Source organism: Phascolarctos cinereus, unplaced genomic scaffold (assembly GCF_003287225.1).
Source record: "Phascolarctos cinereus isolate Bilbo 61053 unplaced genomic scaffold, phaCin_HiC Scaffold_9;HRSCAF=440, whole genome shotgun sequence".
Lineage (NCBI taxonomy): Eukaryota > Metazoa > Chordata > Mammalia > Diprotodontia > Phascolarctidae > Phascolarctos > Phascolarctos cinereus.
Genome location: NW_027556402.1, coordinates 260,468,647 through 260,496,631, shown reverse-complemented (window position 1 = coordinate 260,496,631; position 27,985 = coordinate 260,468,647). Strand labels below are relative to the sequence as shown.

The 27,985-nt window shown below is 39.9% G+C and overlaps 1 protein-coding gene across 1 annotated transcript; it reads right to left on the bottom strand.

Moving 5' to 3' along the window:
* Window positions 1–611: 611 nt before the first annotated feature.
* FADD (Fas associated via death domain) lies at window positions 612–25,886 on the bottom strand. Its single transcript, XM_020970823.2, has 3 exons — window positions 25,796–25,886; window positions 6,215–6,548; window positions 612–4,976 (listed from the first exon to the last, which is right to left on the bottom strand). The coding sequence occupies exons 2-3, from the start codon at window positions 6,516–6,518 to the stop codon at window positions 4,699–4,701; spliced, it is 582 nt and encodes a 193-aa protein (XP_020826482.1). The 5' UTR covers window positions 6,519–6,548; window positions 25,796–25,886; the 3' UTR covers window positions 612–4,698.
* Between the last annotated feature and the right edge of the window lie 2,099 nt (window positions 25,887–27,985).

Here is a 27,985-nt window from a genome sequence, read left to right as displayed (position 1 = left end):
GTTATCAAAAAAATCTTTTAAGTTCCTGGACCCCAGATTAAGAACTCTGGATCAATGGCCAGGGGTAACTCAATTTTACGTGATGGGAAGTTGTCATGATTTGGCACTAAGTGTCATGCTGCTGTGTGCACATATTTCTACTGTCTTCCCTACTTTCTTTCATGGCCAAAGTGGTCCTCTGCTACCATTTGTGGGTCTTCAGCTCTTTGCTGGCACCTAGAAAGGTATAGTGATTAGAAAACCTCTCTCTGACCTCAAGAGATTGTGATGCCACAGCTTGGGAGGCCGCTAGCAGGAAAGAGTAGTGCCAGGCTGGTCCAGGGAGGAGAGCAGGTGGCCCGAAGGAGCAACAAGATCATTTGGTACCTTCTTATTTCAACTAATTATTTTTGCTATTATCTTGCAAAACTTAGTTGTTTTTACCTTAGGTGAAGGAGTGCAATTAATGTCCTCTAAATTTTGGCAACCTGAGCAAAACCCCATTCACTCCATTCTACTTACAACTCTGTTGCACACTACGATCTCAATAATTTGAATCCTGTCTAAGACAATTCCAAAAGACTCGGGATAGAAAATGCTACCCACATCCAGAGAAAGAACTACAGTCTGAGTGCAGATCGAAGCATACTATTTTATTTTATTTTTTGTTTGTTTCTTCTTTCTTGTGGTTTTTTCCCCTTTGGTTCTAGTTCTTCTTTACAACATGATTAATGTGGAAATATGTCTAATATGATTGTACATGTACAGCCTATATCAGATTGTATGCTGCCTTGGGGAGGAAGGAGTAGAGGGAGGGAGAGAAAATTTAGAACTCAAAATCTTATAGAAGTGAATGTTGAAAACTAAAATAAATAAATAAAATTTAAAAAACAAAAAAAATAAGGTGGATTCTAACTCTAAAAAAATAACAATTTCAATCCTGCTATTTAAAAATTTTAATTTTAAATATCATTTGGACCAAATTAACCTTTGGTGGGGGAAGGCATTTTTAAAGTAAACTGATACTGTAAACACAGTTTTAGGGAGAATGTTTCAACTACCTTATAGTATAAACTGAGTATTTGATAAGTATTCATTTAGATATAAACAATTGGTGTATTAATTAGAAATATTTTATTCACTAAAGTAGACTCCCTAACACTCTACTCTGATAAAATTTTATTGCTCTAGTTTGAATTACTTTGTATACTTTGAAGTAACAAAGCTCCATCATTTAAAACATATTCTTCAGACTTTTCATGCATTTAGACTGTTCTATCTTGTAGTGTAGGTTTATTATATGTAAATGCCTTGTCAAAATGGGAAATCAGTCACAATTAGTCATCACTTCATTGTGCCTAGAATTTGGTACAATTAAATTTAATGTTTAAAACATTTTAGTGCAGAAATGGAAATCCATGAAAAAAAATTAGTGAAACAAGAGCTAGTCTAGGGGAGTTTTTATCAATGACAAAAATCTATTATTCACAATGTCCACATAGCTATAGAACAATAACATATTCATAACAAGCCAGATAAGGCCCTGAAATATCTTCTGAATCATTAAGAAAAGATGAAATTACAAGCCGTATAGTTTTTATGCAAAATCCATTTTATTGTGATCTGCTTGTTTGAAAATTGAGAAAAAGAAGAAAGCCTCTTCTGCTATAAACATTCCTTAATCATCTTTGGAAACAGACCTAGCAGAGAAATTGCTGGGTCAAAGGGTATAGGCAGCTTAATAGCTCTGCGGGCATAACTCCAGATTGTTCTCCAAAATGGTTGGATCAGTTCACAGCTCCACCAACAGTGAATTAGTGTTCCAATTTTTCCACATTCCCTCCAACATTTGTCACTTTCTCCTTCAATCATTCTAGCCAATCTGGTAGACTATGATAAATACCTAAATTAATTATAAAGGACATATGAAGAATAATGCCATCTGTATCCAGAGAAATAACTGATAAACAGAAGTATGCTAAAATAATTTTACATATATATATATATATATACATATACATATATATATATATATACACACACCTATTTGTGTCTAATGGTAGCTGTCTCTAGGGTGGGGGAGAGGGAAGAAAAAAAGATAAAAGAGATTTACATGATAACTTTATTATATATTTAAACAGAACAGCAAGTTGTACATAGTAAATTTGCAGTTTCATGTGTAATTATCTTTTGTATTATACTATGTCATGGAAATACTGGTTTTATTCCATAAATTAAGAATAAAATAAATTAAAAAAAAATCCACTCTCTGACAGGGGCAGTCACTGTTTTTTTTTTCTGGTCTATAAGCTGTAATAGTTATTCATAATTGAAGAGGACCAAAATAACATCTCCACGTTGAGGCAGTGTGTGCGACTGTGGCTGATCAGACCCATATGAGGCTGGAAAACTTTGGCACAAGCTGGGCACAAATAGTCCATGTAGGGGCAGTTGGATGGCATAGTGGATAGAGCACCAGCCCTGGAGTCAGGAGGACCTGAGTTCAAATGTGGCCTCAGACACTTGACAACTTCTAGTAGCTTAACCTTGATTGCCTCACCAAAAAAAAAATAATAATAATAAATAAAAAAGTACATTTCTAAAAAAAATTGTCCATCTGAACATGTGGACTGGAGATGTCTAAATTCGTGCATCTCCTGTTTCTTTTGAGCTACTTCAGTTCTGCCTCGCTCATCGAGCACAGCACCTCTTTGAGTGGAGGCACGCCACACCACATGGTTGCTACGCCTCCCTGACAGTCACCAGCAGATGCTGCCTGGGATGCTCTAGGCTACAATTCGTTCCATTCTTTTTACTCCCTGTGTCCTAGACAACTCTCTGACTTACAGTCGGAAAATTCTTCATAACTCTTTTTCATTTAAAAAAAATTTTTTTTTGCAGTTGACAGTAGATGTCATTTTATTTTTTAAAATTTTTTAAAATTAATTTATTTTGATTTATCAACAATCACTTTCATATGCTTTTGAGTTGAAATTTTTCTCCCCCTTCCTCCCCTCTTACCCCCACCAAGATGCGCACAATTTGATATAGGCTTTACATTTACATACCCATTAAACATATTTTCACATTAGTGAAGTTGTAAGTAAAAATTAAAACCAATAGGAGGAACCATCAGAAAGATGAAACAAAACCCAACAGAAGGTAAAAATAAGTGACAGCAATTCGACTTCCATAGTTCTTCCTTTGGATGTGGACAGCATTTTCCATCCCGAGGCCTCTGGAGATGTCTTAGATCCTTGTAATGCTGAGAAGGGTTCAGTTTAACAATCTTAGTCATCACATAACGTGGCTGTTATTGTGTACAATGTTCTCCTGGTTCTGCTCACTTCACTCAGCATCAGACCATACAAGTCTTTCCAGGTTTTTCTGAAGTCAGCCTGTTCATCATTTCGTATAGCACAATAGTATTCCATTACATTCATATACCACAACTTGCTCAGCCATTCCCCAATGGATGGGCATCCTCTCAATTTCCAATTCTTTGCCACCACAAAAAGAGCTGCTATGAATATTTTTGTACACGTGGGTCATTTTCCCATTTGTTTGATCTCTTTCGGATATAGCCCTAGAAGTGCTATTGCTGGATCAAAGGGTATGCACATTTTTGTAGCCCTTTGGGCGTGGTTCCAAATTGTTCTCCAAAATGGTTGGATCATTTCACAACTCCACCAACAATGTATTAGTGTATAACTCTTTTTTAAGCACTGATGGAAATCCTGTCCCCCCAAAGGGGTCTGAAAAAAAAACCCTGAAGGGCCCAGAGATGCTCCCAGTACCAAAGTGACTAGACCTCCTGAAGGCGGGGTTAGCCTTCTTCTGCTGAGCCCCAGAAGGCAGAGCTCTGAGCTCTGCTGGGAGGTGCGGGTCTCCTTTTGGGGTCTGTCAAGTTAATGAGCGTTTATTAAATACCTGCTATGCACCTGGCACAGTGCTGAGTGCTGGGCGTGCAAAACAAAGTGTAAGAAAATGCGTCTTCTGAAGGAGCTGCAGACAAACTAGCTGTGTATGGGATAGGTTGGGGCGATGACCTCGGAGAGGAGGAAGACCCTGGCCTGGAGGCGCCCAGCCTGCAGAAGGCACAGGGATTTTAGCTGGAACCTGAAGGCAGCCCTTGAGGGTTCCGAGGACGTCTTTAATAAAAATAGTTCCCATGCCCTCAGGTGAAAGAGGACAGGGAGGGAAAAAGATGAAAGCCCAGGCAGAGTCGGCCAAAAGGGTTCCACAGAGGGGGACCCAGGAGCCCTTCCTCACGGCCTGAAAAATGTTCTTTGGCTCTTCTGGCCCCAAAGGGCCACAGCTGGGGCCCAGACAAGGGCACCTAGGGGTGACAGTAACCCAACTGCCTCAGGTTCTCCCAAATGAGGATAAACATCTTGAAAAGCAAGGGAGGCTCTTGCCTTGCCTCCAGGAGTTTATGTTCTTTTCTGGAGAATAGCTGGGGTGGTAAATAAGGCTAGTGATTATGGACTTTGTTCAGAGTTCTCATGGCTGCAGGTGGAAGGGGGCGAGGGAGGTGGCAGGAAGATGGGGAGGGCCATGGGAGAGTCCAGTCTGTCTTGAATTGGGTCTGGATGACTGTCAGGAGACCAAGGTCTCAAGGGCTAGCTCGCTCATCATGCAGATGAATCTCAAAGAAGAAAGTTACTCAGGAAAGTGGTTTGGAAGCAGTTGTCCAGGCTTCTGGTCTGGGGGGCCTTTTCAGAGCAGCATCATTGCCAGCTTTTCTGCTAAGATGTCTGCTGTCAGGTTCAGGTTACAGGCGCGAAGTGCCTGCTGGATGGTGGACACGTCAGCTTCTTTATAATTTGATTTTTTCCAGAGTAATAGCGACTGGTAGAATTGCTCCTTCAGATCACGAGGATGTGCATAAACAATCCTGTCGATGTCCACCTGGGAAACGCCAAGCTTCCGAACCAGCCTCTTCCAGTCCCGGCCCACCTGGTCACAAAGGGTGTCGAAGGCGACCTCCAGCTGGGCTGCAAAATAAAGAGCTAGAGCATGTGGGAATGGCTTTGAGAAAGAGAAGTCTATAAACCCAGTGTCTAGCGTGCACCAGCGACAAGCCTTTAAACATCACTGGACATCCACCAAGGCTCAGACCTCGATGCATTCCCTCTTCACCTCATACCTTAGAATCCCTCCCTCCCTTTTTTTTCTTTCCTTTCCTCCCTCCCTCTCTCCATTCATCCCTTTCTTCCTTCCCTCTCTCCCATTCTTCCTTCCAGCCTCTCTCTCTCCCTCCCTCTTTTCCTTCCTTCCTTTCTCCCTGCTTTTCACTCTCACCCTTCCTTCCCTCTTTCTTTTCCTCCCTCCCTTTGTTTCTTCCTTCCCTCTCTCCTATTCTTTCTTCCTTCCCTCCCTTGCTTCCTTCATTCCCTCCCTCTCTCGCATCCATCTCTCCTTTCCTTGTTCTTTCCCTCTCTCCCATTTTCCCTCCTCTCCCTTTCTTCCTTCCTTCCCTCCCTCTCTTGCATTCGTCTCTCCCTTCCTTGTTCTTTCCCTCTCTCCCATTTTCCCTCCTTCCTTCCCTCTATCTCATCCTTCCCTCCTTGCCTCTTTCCATCCCTATTGCTGGCACCACCATTTTTTCCAGTCACTCTCATTTTTCTTGATTCCTCACTCTTTCTCTGCCCCCCCCCCACAGTCAGTTACCAGGTCTTGTTAATTCTACCCAAAGATTTCTTCCAGTTGCCCCTCCTCTGGCAGGACAAGGGTTGTGCCTTTGGCTTCTCAGGCAAAATCACCATTTCTATGACCCCCAAATAATGCTCACACATCTATCCCCTGACCTGGATGACATCATGGACAGTACTATCTATCCTGGTCATTTGAGGGATTTTGCTTTCCTGGGCATGTGGGAGAGAGTGGGGTAGATGGTCACTGAGTCTTGGGCCCGGCCCTCCATCCACAGGGATGAGCGCCTGCTGCAGGGAGGGAGGCAGCCAGACACCTGGGGATCTGGGACCCAGGCAAGGGCTCAGGATCTGTAAAATCGTAGAATGCCAGAGCTGGTAGAAATCCCCAAACCCAGCTGCCCAATGTCCTCATTCAGAGGAGAGGACCCAGAGAGGAAGGGACTTGCTCCAACTCACAGGATTTAAACTCAGAGCCCCTGCCTCCAAATCCAGAGGTCTTTCCACTGCAGCCTTCCTAGACGCATCCTCCCCCTTTAATGCCACGAGGCCAACCCCAAAGGTGGAGGCCGACGCCCTACCTTCCACCTTCGGATCGAGCTGCTCCCCAGGACCAGGCTTGTTTTTCACACAATTGGCCAGCTCTTGTATCAGATCTTCCCTCTTCAGGCTCTGGAGCATTGAGCTCAGGAATTCAGTATTGTTCACAGAAAGTAAGTTCAGCTGCATCAGGCATGAGAAGAGCTCGATCCCATGCTCAATCTCATGCAGCTTCCTCTTCCCAATTTTCGTCTTGCAAAGGAATTTCATGTCTTCCAGCTCCCTCCTTGACAGGTTGGAGGAGACGTGCTGTAGCACGACAAAGAATGGGTCTACTTTCTCCATGGCCCTTGGAGTGAAGGAGTGAGCCTGCAGCTGGAAGAAAGGTTCCCAGAAGTTCAGAGCCAGAAGAGGCCTCCAGGCCGAGCCAAACCTCAACAAGCATCCCCTCGACAACACTGCCACTGTATAATCTATGTCAGATTGTGCGCCGTCGTGGGGAGGGTGGTGGGGAGGAAGGCAGAGAAAAAATTTAAACTCAACAGTATACAGTGGGGCAGCTAGGTGGTGCAGTGGATAGAGCACCGGCCCTGGACTCAGGAAGACCTGAGTTCAAATCTGGCCTCAGACTCATAACACTTACTAGCTGTGTGACCCTGGGCAAGTCACTTGACCCTGTTGCCTAACCAAAAGAAATAAAAAGCAAATGGAAGTGATTGTTGACAAGTCAAAATAAATTAATAAAATAAATCTAAAAAAACAACACTGCCAACCAGTGGCTGTCTAGTCTCTGCTTGAAGCCCTCCAGTCAGAAGGGGACCCATCACCTTCCAAGGCTGTCCATGCCTTTTGGGGATGCCCTGATCATTAGGAAGTGCTTTGATTGCCAGCCTCAACTGGCTTCTTTGCAACTGCCCCTCACAGCTCCTGGTTCTGTCCTCTGGGGCTCAAGAGAATAAGGCAGATCCTTTTTTCAACCCTTTATATACCGAAGACCAAAATCATGTCCCCTTAATCAATGCCATGTTATAATCACACCCTCATAATTCTTTGACTGGTCCTTAGCAGTTACAAATGATCTCTCAGTTCCCAAATGCAATGGCCCCTTTTCCAGCTCCACCCTCCTAGACCTCTGTGCAGTCTTTGACACTAGTGATCACTCTCTCCTCCTTGACCCTCTCTTCTCTCCAGGTTTTTGGGACACCCTCTCCGTGTGCGGCCCCCCGTGACTCCCCCCTCCCCCTCAATTTTCTTCCTAGCTCTCTGACCTCTCCTTCTCTGTCTCCTTTACTGGATCTTCCTCCACATCACCCCCTCTCACTGTACATGGCACGTGTCCCTCAGGGCTCTGTCCTGGGCTCTCTGCCCTTCTCCCTCTACACTGCCTTGCTGGGTGATCTCATCAGTTCCCAAGGATTTAATGAGCATCTGTCTCTATGCTGATGATTCTTAAATCTACTTCTCCTGCTCCAAAGTCTCTGCTGACTTCTAATTTCTCATCTCTGAATGCCATTCAGACATCTCGATCTGCATGTCCAGCAGACAGCTTAAACTCAATATGTCTAAGATGGAAGCCATCACATTTGCCCTCTGCTACCTTCTGTAGACGGCACCACCCTTCTCCCAGCCCCTCAGGTTCCCAATGTGGAAATCATCCTGGACTCTTCATTCTCTCTCACCCCCCTCCCCCCACCACATCCAATAAGGTGCCAAGACCTGTCGATTTCCCTTCTGCACCATTTCTGCAATGTGCCTTCTTCTCTCCTCTGACACTGCCCCGACCCTGGTGCAGGGCCCCATCACCTCCCACCTGGACTGTTGGAAAAGCTGCCTTGAGTCTCTCCCCACTTCAGTCCATCCTCCATTCAGCCACCAAAGGGATTTTGTAAAGCACAGGTCTGACCTTGTCACCTCCTACTCTGGAAACTCCAGGGGCTCCCTATTGCCTCCAGGAGCAAATACAAAATGCTCTGTTTTTCATTCATGGCCCCTTCCTCCACCTTTCAGTCTTTGTATACCTTACTCTTCACCAGTGACACTGGCCTCCTGGCTGTTCCTCAAACCAGGCCCTCTGGCTCTGAGCATTGAGCCATGCCTGGAATTCTCTCCCTCCTCTGTTCTAACCCTAACCTCCTTGGCTTCCTTTAAGTTCCAGCTAAAATCTCATCTTTATTAGAAGTCTTCCCCAATCCCCCCATTCCAGTGCCTTCTCTCTTTCAATTATTTCCTCTATCATATCCACAGCTTACTTTGTCTATATTTGTTTGCGTGTTGACTCTCCCTTTAGATTATAAGCTCCTTAAAGGCAGGGACTGTCTTTTTGTTGTTGTTGTTATTAATTCATTTAGATTTATCAGCAATCACTTCCATATGCTTTTGAGTTTAACATTTTTCTCCCCCTTCCTCCCCACCACCTTCCCCAAGACGGCACACAATCTCATATAGGCTATACATATACATTCCTATTAAACATATTTTCACATTAGTGATGTTGTAAGTAAGAATTAGAACCAATAGAAGGAACCACCAGAAAGAAGAAACAAAACTCAACAGAAGAAAAAAAAATAGCAATTAGTATGCTTCGATCTACATTCAAACTCCATAGTTCTTTCTTTGGATGTGGATAGCATTTTCCAACATGAGGCCTTTGGAGATGAGGGAGTGTCTTTTAAAAGTTTTTAAATTTGTTTTATTTTAAATGTATGGAATAAAACAAGCATTTCCATAACATGGTATAATAATGATAATAAAAAGATTTCACCTGAAATTGTAAATCTATTAGGTACAATTTGCTATTCCTTTTAAATATACAATAAAATTATCATGTAAATGTCTTTTTGTTTCTTCCCTTCCCCCCCCATGGCTACCATTAAATAAAAATATGTATCTATATGTAAAATTATTGTATACACACTTCTATTTATCAGTTCTTTCTCTGGGTGCAGATAGTGTCTTCCTTCATAGATCCTTTGTAGTTAATTTCGGCATTTCTAATAGTCAAAATGACTTATTCACTCAAAGTTGTTCCTTTTTAAAAAATTAAACTATTTATTTATTTTTAGTTTTCAACATTCACTTCCATAAGATTTTGAGTTTTTAATTTTCTCCCCCTCCCTCTCCTCCCCCCTCCCCAAGACTTCTTTCAAATGAATTTTGTTATTATTTTTTCTACTTCAGGAAAATAATTTTTGGCAATCTAATTGAGATGGCATTGAATATATAAATTAGTTTAGGTAAAATTGTTATTTTTATTATATTGGCCCTGCCTACCCACGAACAAGTAATATTTCTCTAATTATTTAAATCCGATTTTTTTATACAAAAAGTTTTTTTAAAAATAATTTTATTTGTATAGTTCCTGGGATTGTTTTGGCAGGTGTACTCTCAGGTATTTTATACTGTATAGAGTTATTTTAATGGGGTATCTCTTACTGTCTTCCTTTGTTTCTGATACATAGGAATGCTGATGATTTAAGTGGATTTACTTTGTATCCTGCTACTTTGCTGAAATTATTGTTTCAGCTAACTTTTTAGTTGAGTCTTTGGGTTTTCCAAGTATATCATCATATTGTCTGCAAAAAAAGAGACAGTTTTATTACTTTATTCCCTATTCTGATTCTTTCTCTTTCTTTTTCTTCTCTTATTGCTCTTGCTAGGATTTCTAATACAATATTGAATATTGGTGATGGTGGGCATCCTTGTTTCACACCTGATCTTAGTGGGAAGGGTTCTAACTTATCCTCATTACAAATAATGTAGTTAAATTTTTTTTTTATCAATTTAAGGAAAAATCCATTTATACCTATACTTTCAAAAATTTTTTTGTGGTTACAATGTTTATTTTTTTCTTTTTAATAATTAATTAATTTATTTTTAGTTTTCAACATACACTTCCATAAGATTTTGAGTTTCAGATCTCTCCTTCCCCTCCCCAAGATGTTATGCAATCTGATACAGGCTCTACTTATACGTTCATATTAAGCATATTTTCCCATTAGTCATAAACTTTCAAAATTTTTTAATGGCAACAAGTGTTGTACTTTATCAAAAGCTTTTCTGCATCCATTGACATAATCATATGACCTTTTAAAACTTTTATTATTGATATAACCAATTATGTTAATAGTTTTCCTTATGTTAAACCATCCCTGCATTCCTGGTATAAATCCCACTTGGTCATAATGTATAATCTTTGTAATATATCATTGTATTTTTTTAGCTAATATTTTATTTAGGATTTTTTGTACCCATATTCATTAATGAAACTGGTTTATAATTTGCTTTCCCCGTTTTTACTCTTCCTGGCTTAGGTATCAATATCATATTTATTTCATAAAAGGAATTTGGCAGGATCCTGTCTTTGCCTATTATTCCAAATAATTTATTTAATATCAGAATTAGTTGATTTTTAAATGTTCTTTTTAGGCTAGGCAATGGGGTTAAGTGACTTGCCCAGGGTCACACAGCTAGTAAGTGTTATGTGTCTGAGGCTGGATTTGAACTCAGGACCTCCTCAATCCAGGGCCCGGTGCTTTATCCACTGTGCCACCTAGCTGCCCCGATTTTTAAATGTTTGATAGAATTTACTTGTAAATCTATCTGGTCTTGGTGCTTTTTTCTCAGGAAGCTCATTTACAGCCTGTTCAATTTCTTTTTCTAAAATAGGTCTATTTAGATTTTCTATTTCCTTTTCTGCTAACCTAGGCAATTTATATTTTTGTAAACATTCTTTCATTTCACTTAAATTATTAAATTTATTGACATATAATTTGGCAAAATAACTCTTAATAAGTGCTTTAATTTCATCTTCATTAGTGGATACTCACTCCATTTTTGATACTAGTAATTTTGTTTTCTTTCTTTTTAAAATCAAATTAACCAATGATTTTATTGATTTTTTTCATAAAACCAACTTCTAGTTTTATTTATTAATTCAATGGGGTTTTTTTATGCTCAATTTTGTTAATCTCACCTTTAATTTTTGGGATTTCCAATTTAGTGCTTAATTGGGGATTTTTAGTTTGTTCTTTTTCTAGCTCTTTTAATTGTATAGCTAATCTATTGGTTTATTCTTTCTCTATTTTATTGATGTAAGCATTTAGAGACATTTTTCCTCTGATCACTGCTTTTGCTGTATCCCATAGGTTTTGCTATATTTTCTCACTATTTTTTTTCTTAATGAAATGATTGATTACTTCTATGACTTGTTCTTTAACTCACTCATTTAGGCTGTTTAATCTCCAATTAGTTTTTAGCCTGTGTTTCCATGGTCCCTTATTAAATATAATTTTATTGCATTGTGATCTCAGGAAGAAACTTTTAATATTTCTGCTTTTAGCTATACAATTTTTATGCACTAACATATGGTCAATATTTGTAAAGGTACTATGAACTGATGAGAAAAAGATATATTCCTTTCTATTTCAATTCAGTTCTCACTGCCTCAGGAACTTTCACCTCACTAATTTTCATCTTATGAATAGCAGGCAGCTGAGTCTGAGAAGATTGAAGGACCCCTGCTGTTTTGTGATGTCAGGCTTAGCAGTGCTGACCAGACATGATCTTGGGCTGTGGCTGTGGGCAAGGAAGAACACACTCTGTGGGTGTGGTACCACTACTACAGGGAGCAAGAACATTTTTAGGACACAGGCTGGGGTCCCTCACTGCGACCTTAGGGGAGGGCCTCAGGAATAGCCTTTGGACAGGATTCAGAAAATAACAGTAAGAAGTAGCTGAGGCTTGGGGCAACATCATCCACAATTTGGATTAAAACCTGATTATAATAATAAACTGCTAAAATAAAATAAAACAAAATAAAAATGAGTAAAGGAAAAAAAGAACATGACCACAATAGCTACTATGATGTAAAATAAGATCTGGGTTCATATTCAAAAGAAGATAGTGAGGTTAAAAAAAACCCACTCCCACCTCAAAGAGTAACATCAAAGGGTCACAAGGCCCCCCCCCAAAAAAAGAGGTCCAAAATGGTAAGGAAAAAATAACTTCTTGAAAATTAGAATTAGGCAAGAGGAATTGAATGATGTTATAAGACACCAAGAAATATCAAAACCTAGAAAAAATAGAAGAGAATCTGAAACATCTCATTAGGAAAAAAAACTGATCTGGAGAACAGATCAAGGAAAGACAATATAAGAATTATTGGACTACCTGAAAGTTATGTTAAAAAATAATCTTGATACAATATTACAAGAATTTAATAAGAAAAAATGCCCTGAACTTCTAGAACAAGAAGGCAAAGTAGAAATGGGAAAAAAATCCACTATTCACCACCTGAAAGAGCTCCCAAGAGAATAACTTATAGAAATGTCATAGCCAAGTTTCAAAATTTCCAGGTTAAGGAAAAATATTGCAAGCAACAAGAAAAAAAAAAAGAATTTCAATTATATGGAGATACAGTCAGGATTTCACAAGACTTAGGAGCTTCTCCACTTAAAGACCATAGGTTTTTGAACTTTGTGTCTTAAAGAGCAAAAGAACTGAGGTTCTGACCAAGAATAACTTACCCAGCAAAGCTGAGTATAATTGCGAATAGAAAAAAAACAGAAGGGCATTTGGCAAACTGAAACACTTCCAGGTATTTGTGACAAAAAGGCCAGAACTCAATTGAAAATTTGATATAAAAGATCCAGAAGAAATATGAGGAAAATATTAAAGTCTAATTATAAGGGACTCTTCAAGTTCAAACTGTTTACTTTTCATATAAGAAAATGTTATCAGCATTCTCAAAACTGTCATCATTACTAAGGTAGTTTGAAAGAAAAGTTGAGGCTGAGTTGTGTATGATGAAGTGACTCTAAAAGAACAAAATTGTGTAGGAAAAAGGAAAAAGAAGCAATTATTTCATAGAAATGGGGCATGAAAGGAAGAACTAATATAGAGGAAGCAGGTGGGGGTGGAAAGCTGGTAATGTTGGAACCTTACTCTCATCTGGGTTGAAGAGGAAACAATGTGTACATCTAGAAGGGTGTAGAAGTCTTCTGGACTTGTACAGAGGTGAGACAACTGGGGGACAGGGTTGGGGAGGGACTTTTAGAAGAGTGTGTAGATTAAGACTTAGGAGGATTGGCGGAGAGGATGAGGGAGGGACTTGTAGAGGGGTGGGTAGAATAAGGCACAGGAGGGTAAGAGGAGGAGATAAGATAACAGGAATAGGGTAAAAAGAGAGGCTGAGAAGGACAATAGTGAATAAAAATAAGATGGAGGGAGATTTGCAAATAGTAATGATAACTTTGAATGTGAATGGGATGAACTCCCCCATAAAATGGAAAGGGATAGCAGAATGGATTAAAAAATCAGAATCTAACAATGTTGTTCACGAGAAACACATTTAAGAATGAGAGATACACAGAATGAGGGTTAAAGTGGAGGGTTGGAGTAAAATTTATTATGCTTCAGCTGATGCGAAAAAGGCAGGGGTAGCAATTATGATCCCAGACAAAGTTGTGGCTAAAATAGATTTAATTAAAAGAGATAAACAAGGTAAAAACATTTTGATAAAAGATACCATAGACAATGGAGCAATGTCAATATTGAACCTAATATGCACCAATTTTTAAAAGAAAAGTTAAATGAATTATAGGTGGAGATAGATAGTAGTACTATAACAGTGGGGAACTTTAATCTTCCCCTCACAGAACTAGATACATCTAACCAAAAATGAATAAGAAAGAAGTCAGGGACTATATTTTGCCACTTTTTCTATCCTTAGTGCTTAGCATAATGCCTGCCATGTAGTAGATACTTAACAAATGTTTATTCATTGTTTCAGGCAGGTGTTGCAGTGGATAGAGTGCTGGACCAGAGTTGAGAAGACCTGAGTTTGAATCCAGACTCAGACAGTTGTATGACCCTAGGCAAGTCACTTAACCATTCTCTGCCTTAGTTTATACAATTGTAAAATGAGGGTAACAATAGCATCTATCTCCCAGGGTTGTTGTGAGGATAAAATGATAGATTCTTTGTAAAGTGTTTAAAGTAGTGACTGACACATAGTAGGCACTAAATAAATGCTTGTTTCTGTCTTTCCTTATCTCCTACAGAGCAATAATGAGATTTCTTTCTCTATCTGTCTAATAAAAGGCATCTACTTTCCATATAAGCCACCCCATTTCCTTAAAATAAGTAGTATCTATCTAAAACCATTAGCAAGCATCATCTATGATGGGATTAAGCTAGAAGCTTTCCCAGTAAGATGAGGGGTGAAACAAGGATGCCCATTATCACTATTATTATTCAATACCGTACTAGAAATATTAGCTTTAGCAAAAAGAAACTTAAGGAATTAGAATAGGCAATGAGAAAGCAAAAGGATCACTCTTTGCAGATGATATGATGGTGTCTTAGAGAATCCCAAAGAATCAACTAAAAAACTACTTGAAATAATTTACAACTTTAGCAAAGTTACAGAATATAAGATTATTATCACACAAATGTTAGCATTTCTTTATATGACCAACAAAGCCCAGCAGCAAGAGATAAAGCAATTCCATTTAAAACAACTGCACTTTTCACACAAATAACGTCATATCTAAACAACTGGAAAAATATCAGTTGCTCATGGATAGGCCAAGCCAATATAATAAAAATGATGATTCTGCTTAAACTAATTTGCTTATTCAGTATCATACCAATCAAAATATCAAAAATTATTTGATAGAGCTAGAAAAACTAACAACAAAATTCATCTGTAAGAACAAAAGGTCAAGAATATCAAGGGAATTAATGAAAAAAAAAATACAAATGAAGATGGCCTAGCAATACCAGATCTTAAACTATGTTATAAAACAGTTATCATCAAAGCTATCTGTTACTGGCTAAGAAATAGAGTGGTGGATCAGTGGAATAGATTAGGTACACAAGACACAGTATGAAATGACCACAGTAATCTATTGTTTGATAAACCTAAAGACCCCAACCTCTGGGATAAGTACTCATTATTTGACAAAAACTGGGAAAACCGGAAAACAATATGGCAGAAACTAGGTATAGACCAACATCTTACACTGTTATACCAAGAGAAGGTCAAAATGGGTACATGATTTAAACATAAAGGGTGATATCATAAGCAAATTAGGAGAGAAAGGAGCAGTTTACCTGTCAGATCTAGGGAGAAGGGATGAATTTATGACCAAACAAGAGAAAAAGGTGTATTATGAGATGTAAAATGGATCATTTTGATTATGTTAAGTTAAAAAAGTTTTTTCATCAGTTCATGTCTTTCCAGGTTTTTCTAAAATTATCCTGCTTGAACTGAAGCAAAGTGAAGTCAACAGAACCAGGAAAACATTATACACAGTAACAACAATACTGTATGATGAAGAACTGTGAATGAGTCAGATATCCCCAGCAATACAATTATCCAACACAAGGTCTAATGATGAAGATACTATTGACCTTCAGAGGAAGAACTGATATTCACTGAATACAGACTGAAGCAGGCTATTTTTCACTTTTTCTTTCTTTCATTCTTTTTCTTTTATTTGAGTCTTCTTCTACAAAATGCATAATATAGAAATGTTTTTCATGATTGCACACGTATATATGTGTATATATATACATATATATATTTTTTTTTCATTCACTGCCTCAGGGGAGGGAGGGAAGGATAGAATTTGGAACTCAAAACTTAAAAGTTTTTGCACAAACAAAACCAATGCAACCAAGATTTTTCAGGAAAGCAGAAAGACGGGAAACAATTTTTACAGCCAGTGTCTCTGATAAAGGCCTCGTTTCTCAAATATGTAGAGAACTGAGTCAAATTTATAAGAATATGAATCATTCCCTAATTAATATGAACAGGAAGTTTTCAGATAAAAAAAATCAAAGCTATAAAGTCATATGAAAAAAAATGCTCTAAATCACTATTGATTAGAGAAATGTAAATTAAAACAACATTGAGGTACCACCTCACATCTATCAGATTGGTTAATGTGACAGAAAAGGAAAATGATAAATATTGGAGAAAATGTGGGAAAATTGGGACACTAATGCATTGTTGGTGGAGTTGTGAACTGATCCAACCATTCTGGAGAGCAATTTGGAACTATGCCCAAAGGGCAATCAAACTGTGCATACCCTTTGGTCCAGCAATACCACTACAAAAATATTCATAGCAGCTCTTTTTGTGGTGGAGAAGAATTGGTAATTGAGGGGATGCCCATCAATAGGGGAATGGCTGAACAAGTTGTGGTATATGAGTATGATGGAATACTATTGTGCTGTAAGAAATGATGAGCAGGTGGATTTCAGAAAAACCTGGAAAGCCTTACTGGAACTGATGCTGAGTGAAGTGAGCAGAACCAGGAGAACATCGTCCACAGTAACAGCAACATTGTGAGATGACCAACTAGGATTGACTTTGCTCTTCTCAGCAATACCCTGACCCAGGACAATTCCAAAAGACTTATGACAGAAAATTCTATCCACATTCGGAAAACTATGGATTCTGAATGCAGATCAAAGCATACTATATTCACTTTTTTTGTTTTTCATGGCTTTTTCTTTTGCAAACTGTACATATATATTGCAAACTATTTCTTCTTTCACAACATGACTAATATGGAAATAGGTTTAACATGATTGCATATGTATAACCTATATCAAATTGCTTACCGTTTTGGGGGAGAGGAGAGGAAGGAAGGGAAAAAGGGAAAAAACTTGGAACTCAAAATTTTATAAAAAAAAGAATGTTAAAAAAAGAAATATATTAAAAAGTGTACTAAGATAAAAGTAAATAAAAAAGACCCACCCAAATGATCCCTGCCATCAGGGAGCTTCCATTCTCCTAGTAGCTAAGCTAGGTGGCTCAGTGGATAGAGTACCAAGACTGGAGTCAGGAAGACTCATCTTCCTGAATTAAAATCTGGCCTCAGATACTTCCTAGCCTTGTGACCCTGGGCAAGTCACTTAATCCTGTTTGCCTCAGTAGTTTCCTCATCTGTAACATGAGCTGGAGAAGGAAATGGCAAACCAATCCAGTATCTTTGCCAAGGAACCCCCAAATGGGGTCCTAAGGAGTCAGACCGGCCTGAATAACAACCACAAAATACATGTCAAGTACTTTGCAGACCTAACCCCCATTGAGCCTCCAAGCTGGGCACTAGGGTGGGTAACATAGTCATTCTGATTCACATTTTACAGGGATGAAAGAAAACTGCTTCTGGAAGATGAGGAGCTGTGTTCGAATCCCTCTTTTCATGTTTACTACTTGTGTGACTTTGGGCCCATCCCTGGACTATCTGGCCTCAGTTTGGACTAAACAACTTCCAAGGTCCCTTTTGTTCTAAATCTAGGCTTCTGGAGCACAGGGTCATACAGATAACACAATCTGCACCCCCATCTCCACCCCCACCCCCAAGCCCGGTAACAGACAATTATTAATATGACTTAGTACGATGATGGAAAACTGTTAATGCCAAATATTACCTGCCATTCCCTTAATGATCCTTGTAATGCCAGAAGCTTGGTAATGTCTTTACATTCCTGCTCTCATTAGGTTTACTCTTGCTTAGGTTGAGCTGAGCCACACTCTAAGTCCCCCACCTGGAGATTTTACCTTGTGAAGGAACCTAGGTGACGTTGGATCTCAGCTTCCAGTGTCCTTGACCACTTCGGCTGGACAAAACACCCAAAACAAAATCCTTGCCCAGGTTGCCAAGGGCCACTGGGGTGTCATGACCCGGCCTTGCTACTTCATATCACCTTCTCCTCCCCCCCCCCCCAAAGGTGCAAAGAACCTTTCACGGGTCTCTTAGCTGGGGAATCCACTGTGCCCTGCACTCTGAGACATCCCACAAGGCGGCAGGTTTGCTACCGTGTCATCTCCATTAAAGACGCTTCATTCCGCGACTCATGGCTTAGATTTAACTCAGGACCTGACAGTAAATGGCAGCAGCATTGGTGGGATTCACTGAAGATTATGTCTTCCATGGTCCCAGGAGGGAGCTGCTTGAGCCCTGGCAGCGGCGTGGGCCCTTTGTGCCAGTCCCCAAGCCCCCTCTGCACCCCACCCGTAAGACCCTAATTATGCTTGCCTTTTGGTTGCCTGCCTCTTTAGTTGAGAGCTGGTTAAAACAGCAACAAAGACCCATGGCGATCAATTTGGGGTGCACTTTCCCTGGCCCCCAAAAGGCCCTGCAGCCAAATGACCTCACAGTATGGGCTTGGATACTTGCCAGTTTTTGGAACATTAGCAATCACTGGTAAAACTGAAAAGAAGGGGGCTGGATCAAAAACATTCCTCCTTCAGAAGGATTAGGTTGATTGGAACCTCAACAGAAAGAAAATGAAACCCAAAATCCAGTCTCTCAGGCTATGTGAAGGCCCCGAGGGAGATGGCCAAGACTAATGCGTGTGTGGGCCCCATGATTAGACCCGAGACAAGGACTTTCTGGCTTACACGAAATTTTTTAAAAAGCTGCAGCCACTCAGTCTCTGTGGTGTGGGAAGTGTTTCTATTTACGTACAAACACCTGCTTCAGCAGAAAGCTGAAGGTTTCAAGGCAAGCATTCTCTGCTCTTTTTGTCCTGTCATCAACTTCCTGAAGTCGCTATCATGGCCCTTTGAATGTTTCCTGTTTGTTTGTTCATTAACCAGTGGGTCTGTTGGTGTGTTTCTCTGCCCTCACAGCCTTTGACAATGTCATTGTGCACACTGGTAAGCTCTGAGCTTTCCCTTTACTTCCCTGAAACGGGCAAGTTTTCAGGACTGGAGTAACACTTTTTAGAATTAAGGGAGATAAGAACAACCTCTCCCCAGAAAAACAGGTTCAAGGCTTTACAGGGAGAAAGGAAAAGGTAACCTGACTGTCGAGAGAAAAAGAAGCTTGCAAGGAAGTGTCAGAAATTTAATTGTATGCTTAGGAATCTTGCAAGTTAAAGAGAAGTAGGAATCAATTAACTTTTGAATTGGTGTGCATTTTGAACTTAGAAATTTTATTGTAAAGTATATGAGAATCCTACTCATTCTTATAATAGATTCAGATTTATGATTTGATAGATAAGAAGAAAGACCTCCTGGTGTAGCCCCCCCCCGACCCTTGTGTACTGTACCTTTAATTTTTAGTTTTAATTGAGATTAATTGGTAGCCTCCCACCTATCCTAAGTCACGTGGCCCCTCAGGAGGGCATTCCTGCTAAATTTAAGTTAAATTGAAACATTTACTAAAAACTTGTTCCCCTTGTCTAATCAGGCTAATGTGATTTAGGATCCAAACCTTTCTTGACTTCTAATCTCTCCATCTAGAGAAGTGAGGAAGTAACAAGAGACATGACAGGAGGAGGGGGAGAATCCCGACCATTTTTACAATGGGCTAAGCAAAAGTGCTCAACCATGGACCCTTCAGTCTCCTCGATTATTTCAAAAGATATTCCTATAAAGGATCCCTTGGTGGACATTGTTACATCTCTTGAGGGACTAGAAACGGAAGCAGGGGGAGGAAGGGGAGAAAAGCTCAGATCCCAGCCCTTCTTCAGGTGATCTCTTCACCAATTTTGAAGGTTGAATACCTTATCTTTCTTAGTAGATATTAAACAACTGCTGACCTGAAGCTGACTGTGGAAAGAAATTTTGTTTTAACTCAGAAGCAACTAGAGAGTAAGATCTCTTCTTGCTCCTTAGGCTAAAACTTTAATTGGAAAATGATCTTGAAAACTAAAAGTTTACAAACTAAGGTTTAATTGGATTCTAAAATGAAACTTTGTAGATTATGTTTCATTGAAATCTGGGAAACTGGTGGCCTTTGCCCACCCAATATATCTGACATCAGGGAAATGTGTAAAACTGTGCAACAAATTTTTGTCTTTTAAGATGCCTTGATCAAGGTTTTTCTATAATGGCCTTAAATGCAATCGCTTTCGAATTTCAGCAATTTATGTTTAAAATGGATGTTACCACTGTAAAAGCTGTTTGTATAAGTAATGTTGATAAAATTGTAAGAGAAATACAACTCTCATGACTTATGAATTTTTAAATATCAGCTCTCTCCAGATTCTGAAAAGTAAAGAATAAGTAAGCAGAAAGGAGAAGAAAATTTTTTTAAGTATGAAAACTGCTTTGAGTTGATCTCTGCAGATAACATAACAGATCAGCTGTTAGCAGGGTTGGGAGAGGCCAGAACCGCACTCCTGGGCTTCAACAGGCCCCTTAAAAAAGTTTTGTAATTACTAAAAACATCTTAGTGGATTGTTAAAAAAGGGTTTGTTCCACAAACATCTTTCTATGTTGGGACTAGGAATAGGCAGCGCAGGTTCCGCTGAAATGCACTCTATAGTTTGAAAAAGTTGGGTAGTCTGAGTGATGGTTTGGAATTGAAGTGTGAAGATTTGGAAAGAGAAATAAAGACTGGAGGGAAAATATGGAAGGTAGATAAGAAAGCTTTTGGGGGGGCAGGAAGGTGGTGCAGTAGATAGCTCTCTGGCCGTGGAGTCAGAAGGACCTTAGTTTAAATCCAGCCTCAGACATTTGATACTTACGAGCTGTGTGACCTTGGGCAAGTCACTTAGCCCTGACTGCCTCACCAAAAAAAAAAAAAAGACAGTTTAGGGGACAAATGGGGGCATACCCTGCACAGAGTAGACAGGCAACAGCTTGAAGTCTTTCCCATCCCTAGACAGTTGTTCTGGGTGCCCATGTGCCAGCTTTACATGATTTAAGTATGTTGAGAGGTCTTGAGCAAGCGTGACTTTTGTGTAAGTAGGCAGATTGAGAATGAAAATTTTGTAACTTGATTTGTAAGTCAATAGACAGAGTTACGGAAGATTAGGAGAAACCTGATAAGCAAGGTGCTCCTAAGTGTGATAATTAACAACCTCATATATTGTCACTTTTAAAAATCTTTTGCAATGGACCAGCTGGAAATAGTGAATCTCATTAACATGAAATGCTTAGGATAAGTAACCCCTGTGTAAAATAGAATACTAAATAGCTGAAATTATAAATTGAGGTTCTACAACTGAATTTATTATAATTTCATTTTAAATAAATTTTATTATTGTTATACTGTATCAGGAAACTTGTTAATTGGGTGGTTATAAGCCAAGTTACCCCAGTTATATGATTTGTAATGTCCATAAAGTTAATGCCTAACGTTAATTTGATAGTTCTCTGAATTAGAAATATTGTTAGAAAAGTGAACTCTTCTATAATTCTTTTGGGTTATGGATTTAATTGTTAAAAGACTGATGTAAATATGTTATAAATACAACCTTTTTAGAAATAAAGAAGATAGGAATAATGGTTTTCTGTGAAGTTGGCATAGCAAGGAGCCCTTTAAAATGTCCCCATCTGTGAAAGTCGGAGTCCTAAAATGCTCCTAGACCTGGTACCAGTCTAAAGTAGCACTGAATGCTTGCTTTTGTGACAGATTGGCAACTGAGCAGGGTGACAACATTTTAAGACTTTAAGATCTAGCCACAGGCTCAGTAAAGTACAGTGATTTGATTTTAGTTAAGAGCTAGAAATTACAAAAAAAAAAGTTTTGTTCCTCTAAAAAAAAAAAATTTCAGTCTCTAACCTTTGGATGACACTATCTTAAAAATGACTTTCAGCTTTGACTTTAGTTTCCTTCTAGTAAGGTTAGAAAAGTATCTGGTTAGTTGTGTCTGCCCACCTTTGTAGGAAGCCCATATTATAAATCTAATACTGTATAAATATTGGATATGTATAAATATGTATAAATACTGTATAATACCGTATAAATATGGTTGTTGTGATCTGTGACTTACATAGGACCTTAAATATTTGTTTCCTTGTATTGTTCAAATTGAGAATTATTTAGTTGACTCCTTCTGTGAAAGATCTTGAAAGTTTCTGCCTGAGGAAACTGGACCATGCCCTGTCAGTATTAGATCAAACACCCTTTTTTTTTTTTTGCCTGGGCCAAAACTAGCTGTTTATCTAGAATCTTATAATATTTTAGCCCAGAACACTTTAAGCTAACCTGATGATCACAGGTGAATTCAAACTGATAAAACTTTATATGTATTTCCTAGTATTGTTAATGTAAAATTAAAAACATGTCTATATTGTGAAACTTGGTAACACCAACACAGTTAGAAAAAGATTCTCTTGTACTTTGAATATTGTTAGGTTTTAAATCTAGTGTTGAGTATTTTATATAGATTATAATGATGGAAAAAAAATTCTTCTCCGTTTTTATTGGATAAGAAGTTTGACATGGTTATAAGAAGTTTGTTTCAATTCTTCTGGTGACAAGTTCCGAATTCTATAATGCTTAAACCTAAGAGCTTCAGAAGTGAAAACCTACCACATCTAATTAGAATGAGGAAATCTATAGATCAGTTTATATAAGTTCCACTTATATTTGTTCAAAATAATTTTCTGTGTAAAATAATTTAAAGATGCAAATCAAAACAACTCTGAGGTTCCGCATCATACCTATCAGAGTGGCTAATATGACAGAAAAGGAAAATAATAAATGTTGGAGATGTGGGAAAATTAGGACACTAATGTATTGTTGGTGGAGTTGTGAATTGATCCAGCCATTCTGGAGAGCAATTTGGAACTATGCCCAAAAGGCTATAAAACTGTGCACACCCTTTGATCCAGCAATACCACTTCTAGGTCTGTATCTTAAAGAGATCATAAAAAAGAGAAAAGAACCCACATGTGCAAAAATATTTATAGCAGCCCTTTTCGTGGTGGCAAAATATTGGAAATTGAGGGGATGCCCATCATTTGGGGAATGGCTGAATAAGATGTGGTATATGAATGTAATGGAATACTGTTGTGCTATAAGAAATGATGAGCAGGCAGGCTTCAGAAAAACCTGGAAAGACTTGTATGGACTGATGCTGAGTGAAGCGAGCAGAACCAGGAGAACGTTGTATAGAGTTGTGAGATGATCAGCTAGGACTGATTTAGGTTTTCTCGGCAATACAATGATTCGAGACAATTCCAAAAGACTCATCATGGAAAATGCTATCCACATCCAGAGAAAGAACTATGGAGTCTGACTGCAGATTGAAGCATACTATTTTCATTCTTTTTATTTTTTTGTTCTGTTTATTCTTTTACAACATAACTAATGTGGAAACAGGTTTACATGATTGCACATATATAACCTGTATCAGATTGCTTGCCATCTTGGGGAGGGGGAATGGGAGGGAGAGAGAGAGAAAAAATTTGAAATTCAAATCTTATAAAAAATGAAAACAATTTTTACATGTAATTGGAAAAATCAAATACTATTTACAACAACAAGAAAGGGAGGATGGAAGGAAGAAAAAAAGAAAAAAAGAAAGAAAAAAGTGCTATTAGGCTAATGATGCCAAGAACCCTGAGGTTGACGTCCATGAACTGCAGGTGGAGTTCTCATGGGAAAAGCTGAGATATCAGCTCGACTTCCCAGTATGATGTTTCTTCTTGAATGGAAATATTCCACCATTTAAGCCTGGCTCAATGCAATTGCCTATCTGTAAGACTCTTGCCTGGGATTGACATGAAGTCAGAGAAACATTATTTCCTATGTCCCTCATTCTCCTTTTATGGCGAATTTCCATAGCCGTGTCTGATGGTCAGGATGAATACAATCTTCATCTCAGACGCTGATACTGGAGCCCATCTGAGCTACTTCAATAAGCAGCAGGTATAAGATCGTGGAGCTATTTAGCATTTCGATATTCCGACCAAGTAGACACTTATAGGGCTTTGTCATCTGTCTGTTATTAATTATATATATTTTGTATAAAACAGGGGCCTTAAATGGTCCAAAATAATGTAAGAATAACTGGGTATTGATGCAACTGTTTATGGGACCAGACTGTATTCTATTATTAAGACTAAATCAGAAATGTCTTCAGTTTTTATTTTGAAGAAAATTATTTTGGTGTAAACAATTTCCTTAGAGAAGAGTAATTTATGGAATAGCTTGTGTTACCTAATGGGGAAAAGTTAATTTTATTTGGGTGTATTATTTAATTTGGAATTACCACTTGGCTGTTGAGCATGTCTTGAAGTACAAACATATTTTATTATAAACAGCTTCTTTGATATGCACGGGGTTTTGAAATTAATTGCTCCATGTATTTGCACATCCCATCCCAGAGCCTTTTGTTACAATTCACGTCAATTTGGTAACTTTTAAAAGAATTCATTTTTATATCAGAGCTCATCTTCTTATTAAAAAATGTTCTGCTATTACTTCCTTAGCAGAATCCTTCCTGAGAGGGGAATGAACAGCCAAAAGTAAAAAACCTAGGTTTTGGTGAAAATTAAATAATAATAATAAGATCATATGTGAATATATACGTATATACATACACGCATGCATTGGGTTCAGAATTTTCTGATTTTTCAATTTGTATTTGAATTAGCTAACCCACATCACAAGGCAAATATGGGTGATACTCAAGTTCCTTCCCTTTTCTCGAACTTGAATCTGAGGTGAAGAACGAAATAGTTGAACACCAGAAATTAGACGATAGTAGAGTCTATGCCAATTTAAAAGGAACCTTTTAGCCTTAGCCTCTATATTAGTGGATAGCAAATTCATAACTAAAAGGGCTAATTCTACAAATCAGATCCTCCCAGATTCTTTTTTAGATTCTCCTGCCAGCCTGTTTTTGGCAGTATCTAAATATCGGGTTTAGATAAGGACAAGAGCAGCAAGGAGCATGGAAGAATGTATGTTCTCTAGTGTAGAAACTTCTAATTTAATGCTCTTATCAGAGCTATGTGGGACAAATGAACTCTCACTACCTGACCTGGTTACTGACAAAGCAAACCTGAATTGTATTAAGATCTATTTTGTAAGTGATTTCAACAGAAAAAATTATCTGCAGGGGCGATCTGAACTGGAGGAGCAAATCCCCTAAAAAGCTGCTCTGAAATGTCACCCAGACCAAAGGACTGCATTAGGAGAGGTTGTCCAAGGCCAAGCCTTAAGACAGGATGCACTGATGGAACGCGCAGACGGGAGTGGGACACCCTTCCCTTTGGACTTCTCCATGGGTAATGCCTGTTTGCTAGCTGGGAGCTGCCCCAGCCAACCTCCTCTCAATGCCTCAAAGTCTCTCCTTTCCTGCAGGCTACTGAATGGCACACTGCTTAGTTCCACTGAGTCCATTCATTGAGACGACTCCCCTTCTCAGAATCAGAGGGGGGAATGACAGGAAGTTGTTAACACCAAGCATTACTTGACACTCCAGGATCCTAGAAACGTCAGAATTTTGGTAATGTCTTTACATTCCTGCTCTTAAGAGATTCACTCTGCTATCTCAATTAAAGGCAGTCTATTCCCCAACTCATCACTTGATTTATTTCAGGACTTGACATGGACGGGATTTCCTTCCCCAAGTTAATTCAGTTGGTTTGATTTATGCTTGGTCAAGGCAGGCAATTAATTAATGCTACTTGACTGACTGATTGCTTTTTCTTGACCAGACTTTTCCTAGCTTTTCCCCTTGGGAATCCCCTGCTCTCCCCCTTTGGAGTCCAGTTGAGCCTTATGGGTGCCTCAGCTTGGTGTGTATGGGGAGCGAGCCCAGGATCACCCCTCTCTCCCCTCCCCCCGAGACTGGTCTGGATTTCCCCCCAGCCCGCCCCCCGCCCCCACGCAGCAGAGATAGCCCCACTCACCCACCTTGACAACTGAGTGCCAACTTGGAAGGAGGCCACTTGGAAGGAGAGGTCAAGGGACAAAATTGGGAGAGCCCAGCCTGGTTCGAAAGAAGGCCTTTCTCCAAAGAAGGCCACTGACTTCCTGGTTCCTGTGAGTAGCCTGGACCAGGGGACTTCCTGCTTGGCTCTGGGGGCGGAGCCCTCCCACTTGACGCCAAGACAGGGGTAGGACAGCGCGGCAGAGGCCACCAGAGGGCACTCCAAGACCAGGCACCGCCTGCACTTGCCTCCAGCCAGCCCCTGCAACGACCGATGCAAGCTGGTTTCTTATACCAGAAGCCCTGCCCAGTCCCATCCTCACCTCCCAAGCACTGTGATTAGGTGACATTGGCCCCCTCCCTTTTCCCTCACACTCCAATCTCCAGACTCCCGGCATTGGACTCTGGGTCCTGCCTGCAGCAATCTGTCACCAAGCATTGATTAAGGGCTTACTATATGCCAGGGATGCAAGGAAAGGCAAAAACTCAAAACCAAAGCCCTGCTTGTCCCTTGCTTGTAAACTGCTGGGCTGTGTTTTGTCCTAACCCGCCATCTCTGGACTCTAGGCATTTTTTTTTTCTTTTTAGTGAGGCAATCGGGGTTAAGTGACTTGCCCAGGGTCACACAGCTAGTAAGTACCATGCATCTGAGGTCGGATTTGAACTCAGGTCCTCCTGACTCCAAGGCCAGAGCTCTATCTGCTGTGCCACTTCTCTGCCCCTGACTCTAGGCATTTTTGATGGCTCTCCCCCACACCTTACTCCTCTCCACCTTGCAGCTTCCCTGGCTTCTGCCCAGTCTCAGCTGACATCGGAGCCTCTGCAAGAAGCCTCTCCCAGTCGTCCTCAATTTCAGTACCTTCCCCCTGCTGATCACCTCCGCTAGCTCCTGTCTGGAGCTTGTTTGGGCACGGTGCTTTGCAAGTTGTTTCCCCTGTTAGACTGGGAGCTTCTTGAGGGCAGGACTGCCACAGAGTAGGTGCTTAATGAATGTTTACTGACTGGTGGACTGCTATGAGGAGGACCCCAGTCCTGGAATGAAGGGCCTGCAGCCCGAGTATCACAGACTCACCTGGAATAGGAAGGGACCCCAAAGGTCGCCTCCAGGTTTTATAGATGGGGAAACTGAGGTCTAGACAATGTAAGAGACTTTGTCCAAAGCCACCTGGATAGTGTCAGAAGCAGCATCTGAATCCAGGTCCCCTGATTGCAGTGACAGGGCTCTCTCCATTGTACTGAGTTGCTTCCATTTCAGTGTCAGAGGTTGGAGGTCAGCAGCTGCCACAGGTCGGCTCCTGGGGGCTAGACAGTCCCTTACATGTTACGGACTCTAATCTCATTTAACACAGGAGCGAGCTGAGGTTCAGAGAGGGAAGAAGCCTTGCCTACAGTTGCACGGGGAATGAGGAAGCAGAGCCCTGTGTCCATCTCATACACAAGAGATCAGTATATATGTGTGGATGTGTATATGCTTACAGAGGCAGTAAGCTGTATTGAATAGAGCTGTACCCTTAGAGTCAGGAGGACCTGAGTGTGACTGTGCAGTGTGACTGTCACTGTCCTGGAGGCTGAGAGTCCTCTGAATGCAGCCCAAGGTCTCTGGGGCATTTTTTCTGTTGTTATATCTCCGTGCTACTGACTCACCCTCTCCCCGACACCCCTTAAAACCCTAGGACATTTTCCTCCTTGTTTCTCCCCATCCTTGGAATGACATCCTTCACACAAGCTGAAGTAGTCCTGAGGGCACAGGCCTGGCTGCCCCACTATCAGGCAAGAATCTTTCACGTCTCCCTGTTGGCACATTTTGGGTACAAAAGGACCACAAGAATATTCATTCACTCAGCAAGCATTTTTTAAAAAATCGTATTTTACTTTATTTCCCAATTACATATAAAACCAACTTTTACCGTTCTTTTTTTTTTTTAATTTTCAGTTCCGAAGTCTCTCCCTCCCTTCCACCTCTCCCTCTCCTTGAGAAGGCAAGCAATTTGATATAGTTTATACATGTACACGTACATAAAACATATTTCCATATCGGTCATGTTGTGAAGGAAAACACAGACCAAAAAAATAATAGCTCAAGAAAAACAAAGTTGAAAAAAGCCTCCTTCAATCCGCCCTCAGACTCCCTCAGGGCTCTCTCTGGAGGCGGGTAGCACTTTTCGCCATGAGTC

Excerpts from the sequence above, each read along its gene's own strand:
- FADD (XM_020970823.2), bottom strand. The coding sequence starts at position 6,518 with ATGGAGAAAGTAGACCCATTCTTTGTCGTGCTACAGCACGTCTCCTCC. Across the intron at positions 4,977-6,214 it reads GCTCGATCCGAAGGTGGAAG|CCCAGCTGGAGGTCGCCTTC; the intron begins GTAGGGCGTCGG and ends TTTATTTTGCAG.